The following is a 7,947-nucleotide window of genomic DNA, read 5'->3' as shown; positions in this document are numbered from 1 at the left end:
CAGACGAGTGTCTACATGGATGATGTTTTACTAATACTACTGTAACCTCTTCAGTTTAGCTCTGGTTACAGAAACTTGTTCCTCTCCTGGTGTGTCTCTTGGTCATATTCAGAGAATGGAATTAAAACTAATGCTGATTTTGCTGTGAGACTTCTTACTTAGTTGCAATAAAGAGTTGTTCCTTGAGCAAAAACGTCAGCTTCTGGTTGTTCTGCGTTGACTCTTGTCTGTCTGAATGTGAGTCTGGAACCAGTAACCTGCACATTCTGGCTGAGAACATCTCAAATGCATTTCATTAAACTCTTCACTTTTAATCAGTGTATGATGAACTGGAATTTGGCAGTTAATTATTACAGCATTGGCATTATTTAAGGTCTAGTATTCATCTGAGTGTGTGTTCATGAGAAAGTGAGGACCCGGGTGGAACAGAGCAGCGCCTGCACTGTGTTGATGTAGAGCGGGTGGGCGTGGTTAACTCTGGCCCACCCCTCAGCACTCACACCATCTCTGAGCATGTGTAAAAAGGTGGAGTGGAACTCGCTCCCCTCAGCCAGCTCTGGGGAGAAGGCAGCACTCCATTCTGTCATCTTCAGACGATGACTTCTTTGGGCACCCAAGAGATACAGAGACCATGCCTTTGCTGGGACAGGCCCTGCTTCCAGCTGCTCACACACCTGTCAGAAGTGGGAGGGGCTTCTTCAGCAATCCACACTTAATCCAGTTTATTTAACAACTGTTTGCCCAGTTTAGTGTCTAATGGGATTTATTTTCTCTTCTGTCTGTAGAATGATGAATGTTTTCTTCCAAGCAGCCTGAGCTAGTTTATAGCTGTATGAGTGTGTATATATATATATATATATATATATATATATATATATATATATATATATATATATATACACACTCATACAGCTATAAACTAGCTCACTATATATGTGTATATATAGTGTGTGTGTGTGTGTGTAGGGGGGAGGAGTCAAGGCACCTGAAGGACAAGGTGCTGCTGTTGACACTGTGCGTTCCACCGGCTCCACGAGAAAGCGAAGGCTGACGACACCAGCGCCATCTGCTCGTATGCCGTGTGCTCTATCAGTGGGTCCTGCGTTAAGGCAGACAAAGACCCTCTCAACCAACCAGCAGCTAACTGCCCTTTACTGTATATATCGCCAACACGTCGTTGCTCAACACGCCACTACTGTTTGACCACTTTTCTGAGGCAGCCCAATGAAAAACACTGCCACCGTTACCTTGGCGTGGACGTCCACGTACTTTTCTGAGTACTCATTAACAAACATGTTGATTCCGGATCGTCTCATGGCCGCCTGTAGAGCAGGCAGATTCATCCATCTCCCCAGGATGGGGGTGAGTTCACGGGCACGCTCCATCTGGAGCATGCACCGGTTTCCCTGGAACAGAAATGCAGCCACGGTCTCATCCCATCACCACGTCAGTGCAGTCACAGGCTCGATGTGAATATACCACACATAAAGACACCGGAAGACAATGGACATCACACTGTCGCGTGATGTGTCCGAATTAAAAGTCACCTTAAAATATAACTAAAAGGCGACTTGTGTCATGTGTCACATTCTCTAACTCCCGCTAGCTCTAACGAACTGTTAGCATGGCTGTTGTGCTTCAGAGAAGCAGTGTGCTAGTTCTGTGGTGTAAATGTGCAGACAGCTCTGCAGGACGTGGTCTGCGAAATGCCCTGGGGCCCCTCGCCCAGCCAGGCTTGCCTTGACAGTGATGCTGACTTCGACGAGAGCCGCCGTGATGGTGAGCTGGGCCGAGTCCTGGCCCAGAGGCCGCAGCTCCCAGGACTGGAAGGGCATGTTGGCATGTGAATCCTGGAGCAGCGTGAAGGCGGAGAAGGAGGCCATCTTAAAGGAGAGGCTGCGCTCCTCGGCCTGGTAGCAGGTCTCGCTAACGCCGTCTGACCGCCACTGCTGGTCTGCAGTCAGAGTAGATCGGGTGGAAGTGAGCACCAAGCAGGGAACAGGACCGTACAAGTCAGGAGACAATACAAGTCTGGGAACAAGACAGTACAGGTCAGGGAACGGGACTGTACAGGTCAGTGTGGTCTGTGACAGTTCCTCAAAAGCAGCTGACAAAATATAATCAGACTTTAAAATGATCTAACTAATCAAACTTCAGCAGTTTAAAAACAGGAGCACTGATCCTTATACATGGCTGTAGCTGTGTCTCCTTCCTTCTCCTGCTCCCATGTCTGTCATATGGGTGTGATATTAGTCAGTTACCAGCAGGGTCCCAGCGCGCCACCTGTGGCTCCTCCAGGAAGACCACAGACTCAGGCAGGCGAACAGTGACCCCTACAGGTGGGGAGGAGTGTGTGCCACTTTCCTCCACTCTCCCTGCAACAGAGCTGTGCACCTGAGACTGCTCGGAGGGGTAAGGGAAAACCAAAAGGCCTGTGTCTAGTAACTGGGAAGATGGCATGCGCACACACACACACACACACACACACACACACACACGGGTTCACCATCCATATCTCCTCAGTTATACACTGAGGACTTTTTCTGATGGTGTGACGTCTTCACCTTTCTCATCTCCCAGCCGTTGACTGTGACAGACTGGGGAGGAAGGTAGAACACATCAAAGTAGAAGACTCCGCCCAGGGGCGTGTACTGGTGCAGATCCACTACATGGACATTGGTGGTGTCACTCACTGACTCTACTGCAGCGGGTGTTGAGTCGGGCTCATCTGGTGAGTGTTAGGGGTTTCAGATTTTAGCCAATGGTGCACTCTGTGTCCAAGAAGGAGCACTTCATCAAATCACATAACTGATGGAATTAGAGAGAGGGACAGACCAACCTGCTCCTTCTCCGGGAAAGGTCGGCCTGTCTGTTACGGTCTCTGTCTGAGCCTCTCTGCCCTGCCCTTGCACACTGGCACTCTAAAACACACACACACCAAAACCATATGACTACTACAACAGCTCCCCAGTGGACGTGGTATGTATTCAGCATATCAAAGCTGAAGACTCACCTTCTTCCCTTGGGTTCTGAGCGACTGAGGTTCGTCCTCGGCATGCTGTGGGTTTCCCCTCTCTTTCCCCTCTACCCTCATCCCTCCATCTTCTGCCACCTCGGGGGTCTGAGCCAGGAGTGTCACTGTGCCCACCTCTATCGCTGCAGGTCTCCTCCCGTGGACTCGTGCATGACGGCTCAGGTCAGACAGGTGGTCGTAGCGCGTGTGCAGCATCCGCACGCCAATGTCACTTGTGACGAGCTGTTTGGGCAACTCAAAGCCCATCCCCACCTCCTTAAACTGATGGCCCTTAAACCTGCAGTAGAACAGCAGACATGGGACAATATAAACATACTTTATCCTAGGAAATGTGAAAAGAATCCAAGTTATCTGTGGGTTAAATAAAGCAAACAGAACTGATGTGGCAATGGTAGCTATTACCAGATGTGGGTAGAGTAGCCAAAAACTACTCAGATAAATGTACTGTTACTTTAAAATAATAATTACTCATGTAGAACTAAAAGTAGTTATTTAAATTATTACTTATGTAAGAAAGTATCTGTTAAAAAGACTACTCAAGCAAAAAAGGCAATAAATTGTATCGATATATCTCAAATATGGACAAATATGTGGTCCTTATTCTTTTTAAAATTACAATGTTTTAATTATTTAAATTGTAATGTTTTAATTTTTAAAAATTCAAATTCTCTCAGGAATTTTACAAGTATATATTACTTATTCATAAATAAGACTGTTACACTTAAAATATATTCAATCTTGAAGATCCCTCTTCCCCACTTCTGTTGGCAGTTCTCCACAGGCCTGCTGTAGCCTACACGACGTGTAAATTTGTTTTAAAGTTTTTTTTCTGTCTAAGTACACAGCTAAAAGCACCTTGGTAGATCACGTCTGCTAAATGTCATACATGTAGGTGTAAATATAATGGAACAAAAACAACAACAACAACTATGGTTGATAGAGGAATTATGAAGACATATTTCGTCACTTACTAGACTATATTTCGCTATATTTGCATGGCAATTAGGTGACCGATTAGTCAGAGCGGCTGGCTAGTTAGGGCCTGCATGTGGTCAAAATAAATATTAATATATAAAATCAATAAGCAACCTGTATAATCTTTATAATCTTGAAAATATGCTTCAATGCATTCCTTGTTTAAGATTTCAGTTTTATTTTATTGTATTTTTCTGCTGCTTGTAGTTTATGGCATTAGCTACATTGCTAGCTAGCTAGCCACTTTTTTCTTAAAATATCACAGATATCGGACCACACTTTACTTTCATATTCCTAATCCACATTACATGATAATCCACATAAGGGTAGAGCACCGATGTCGCACACAGATATGTGAGCTTTTAAAAGAGGATATACTGTGAGTGTAATTTACTGGAGCAAAGCGGTGGCCCTCTGAGCACCTTTAGAGATTTCACTAACTCTCCGACACTCAAGTAAAAGTACATAGTACTGTATTTTAAAACAACTCTTAAAATACGATTTGTTCAGAAAGTTACTTAAGTAAATGTAGCGCCTTACTACCCAACTCTGGCTATAACTATAGGAACAAATGTATTGGGACACCTACACATTACACTTACAAAAGCCTTTGTGGTGTTGCATTATAAATCCACAGGTGTTAATATGGAGTTGGTCCTCCCCCTTGCTGATAGAACAGCTTCTACTCTTCTGGGAAGGCTTTCTACAAAACTTTGGACTGTGTCTGTGGGAAAGAAGACCCTGACGCTGGACAGGAGGGCCTGGCTCGTATTGTCAGTTCTAGTTCACCCCAGAGGTGTTTGATGGGGTTGAGGTCAGAGCTCTGTACAGACCACTCAAACGCTGAGTTGCTTCAGTTCCTAAACGCATCCACATCTCATGGTTAATCCAGGAAGGAACAGATTTCATGAGCTGACTTGTTGCAGTGGGTGCACCCTGTTACAGTACCACACTCAAATTCAGTGACCTCTTCAGAACGACCCGTTCTTTCACAATTTGACTGAATGAAACGCCTGAATTCAGCGATTGAGTTTGTGTCCCAATACTGTTGTCCATACAGTGTATATATAATTATAACACACTATATGCTAATTCAATTGTAAAAAGATTATTATTTTGAATACATATTATATACATTTTAAAATAAATATCTGGATAAAAGCAGGGAAGAGGTAAAAGAAAAACTCTTGACTGGTATAAAGCAAATGTGGAGCTCCACCAACCTGGGGTTTTTGTTGAGGTTAGCCCACAAGCACAGAGTGACATTGTCATCTCGCACTACTGCCTGCATGTTACCCGTCTCTATGTCCGACTGTTCCTTGGCTGACTGAAATGAGAGGACCAACCACAGCCCCCAGTTATTACTTTATACTTTAGATCTGACATGATTTACCTCGGCTCTGACAGTTTATACATCAGCTCTGACACTGTTTACCTCAGCTCTGACAGTTTATACCTCAGCTCTGACAGTTTAAACATCAGCTTTGACACTGTTTACCTCAAATGTCACACTGTTCACTTCAGCTCTGACAGTTTATCTCAGCTGTGACACTGTGAACTTAAGCGCTGACATTTTATGCCTCAGCTCTGACACAGCATGACTGTTGTCGTTCATGTTCAGACCTCGTGGTGGGCTCTTATGGGTCCCCAGTGTTTGTGAGCTTGTACCTTCAGAATCTCCTCAGTGGCCTGCAGCAGTTTGTCATGAATGAGATTCTGTAAAGTCAGACGTGTTTCCTGATACATCTGGGCAACAGAGGGTTCAGGCTCCTCCCTCACAAGAAGATCCAGTTCATCTGTCAGCTAAGCAGGGAACATCCACAGCTGTGTTAGAGACCATCACTCAAACAACTAAAAGACCCATTTACAACCATACACTGACTTTTTCCCATTAGCAGATAATAAATACAGTGCCTTTCAGAAGTATTCAACTCCATTAAAAGTCATCAGATTTTTCTGGATTGCAAATGGCACACAGATTGTTCCAGCCAGTATTTTTATTGCAAACTAATATGCTCTTAAATTCAAAATGCACAGTTACACCGTCATACAATACTTATACAGATGATACAGCATGTCTCAGACAGTAATTTTTGTTAGAGAATATTTTATTACAGAAAACCAATGACACTGTTAAATTAAGGTCAGTCTTTTAAAATAAATGTGATAACACAAAATATCAAAGGTCAATTGAAATTCCTCTTTTAAGGACTTGAATTCTTTTGCAAGGAATTGATCTCAGAAAATTAGATGTACAGTCCATGAAGGCACTGTCAGAGCTAACAGCTGTCTATACATCCAGCTCACATGAAGGATTGCTTTACCCCAAAATACTGAATAATGCTAACAGTGTATGAAAACTAGGGGCTTAGTACCAATATGTAAATAAGCACGGCTGTTCTGGACTACGCCCACTGGCTGTCATTGGCTGATGGGTAGATCAGCATGTTTGGGTGCAGAAATCCTAGAGATAAACCACTGGACCACTTGCCCTCAGAGCCATGGCACACTGCTGCAAGAGTGGCTGAATCTGCCCCACCGGGTCTTCCTTCCACAGACTAATGAAGGCGTTGATTTCCGGCTGCACCGCCGGGTTTGGACTGCCGTCGCACAGCCTGTACCGATCCCACTATGGAGACCCAGGTCAGTGTTCAGAGACAGTCTAATTGTAAAAATGCTAATATCTCATAGCATAATGGACCTGAGCTTGACCCCAAATGGTCCCAGTAAAAGAGACATAATATTTCATTACTATTACTGACAGTGAACTGAAAATATATATAATCTATAATCTGATAATGAACGGTTTATCATTTTAGCAAGTCATCTGGGACCTGCGTATAACTTGAAGCACAACAGTCCCATTTTAGCATAACCTGCTACCTCCCCCAGTATGGCAGTTTGACTTCAGTGAAACCAGTACCTTGGCGCTCTCCCTACAGGCAGCCTCCCATGCCTTAACTGCACTCTGGTTCACCTCCAGCAGATGGCGCAGTTCGTTCAGCTCGTCCTCCCTTCGTTCCCTGTCCTGTCAGTAAGACAGTCACACACATTTATGTGGAGCTCTTTGGAGTCGTGCCGACAAAAATGAGTGGAATATGGAACTGGCCTTTTGTTCGAGCCTTTCTCTTTCCACTCTCTCTCTCTCCTCTCGCTCAGCAATGCATCGAGCTTCCTCTGGCGGGGGTAGGGGGGAGATCATCACACACACGTCAAACGCGAGATTTAGACTTACCCTGGTTTAACGGTGACAGGTCTAAAGGTGCATGTTATGCGAACCGCACTCAGCTACCGACTACATATGAGCTCGTAATCAGACCTTCCTCTTTAAGTCCGATCTCGTCTTCATCCGTTTGCAGCGTCTCCTTCTCGACCTTTCTGGGCTTTGCTCCTTTCCTCTTGGCAGACTTCATCCAGGTATATCAACATGCGTCACGGGCCAGAAGATTAATCAAAGATTGATCAAAGCAGGAAAGCAGCCAGATCAGGTCCGAGCGAGCGCTTACTGTTTAATAACCCCTGACCTATCCCGACGTCTAACCCAACATGCCTCGTACTTTTCGTCCTTCAGTGGCTAATTATGAGAAAGGTGAAAAGCTGAAGATGAATTTGGGAAGGATAGTCACGTCACATCTTAAGAAAAAATGGAAAAGTAAAACATAGCTGAACGGCTGACAAGCATATAGCTACATTAGCAAGAATCACTTAGCTGGGCAGCATTCTAGCTAGCTCGCTTAGCTTGCTGGTGCTGAGGTAACCCAGGTAACTAACGGGTTAATGAGTTTCGCTAACCAGCTCTACGTTAGCTAAGATAGCTAGCATTAGCTAGGTTAGCTAGCGAGCCATGTCCAGCGTTACTTTGTTTTTGCTGAGGTATGGTGAGAATTTCTTTTTTTTTTTTTTTTCTTCACAATAATCTCTCATTTTACTCGTTGGCT

General features: G+C 44.4%; 1 protein-coding gene across 1 annotated transcript; it reads right to left on the bottom strand.

Annotated features, from left to right (window-relative positions):
• Window positions 1–284: 284 nt before the first annotated feature.
• cfap94 (cilia and flagella associated protein 94) lies at window positions 285–7,563 on the bottom strand. Its single transcript, XM_027021593.2, has 14 exons — window positions 7,329–7,563; window positions 7,119–7,186; window positions 6,933–7,037; window positions 6,501–6,638; window positions 5,678–5,812; window positions 5,233–5,336; window positions 3,014–3,311; window positions 2,840–2,921; window positions 2,565–2,728; window positions 2,262–2,445; window positions 1,740–1,954; window positions 1,248–1,406; window positions 986–1,099; window positions 285–674 (listed from the first exon to the last, which is right to left on the bottom strand). The coding sequence occupies exons 1-14, from the start codon at window positions 7,420–7,422 to the stop codon at window positions 399–401; spliced, it is 2,136 nt and encodes a 711-aa protein (XP_026877394.2). The 5' UTR covers window positions 7,423–7,563; the 3' UTR covers window positions 285–398.
• Between the last annotated feature and the right edge of the window lie 384 nt (window positions 7,564–7,947).

This window comes from Electrophorus electricus, chromosome 7 (assembly GCF_013358815.1).
Source record: "Electrophorus electricus isolate fEleEle1 chromosome 7, fEleEle1.pri, whole genome shotgun sequence".
NCBI lineage: Eukaryota > Metazoa > Chordata > Actinopteri > Gymnotiformes > Gymnotidae > Electrophorus > Electrophorus electricus.
The sequence above is the reverse complement of the archived record's forward strand: the minus strand, read 5'-3'. Positions and strand labels throughout refer to the sequence as shown.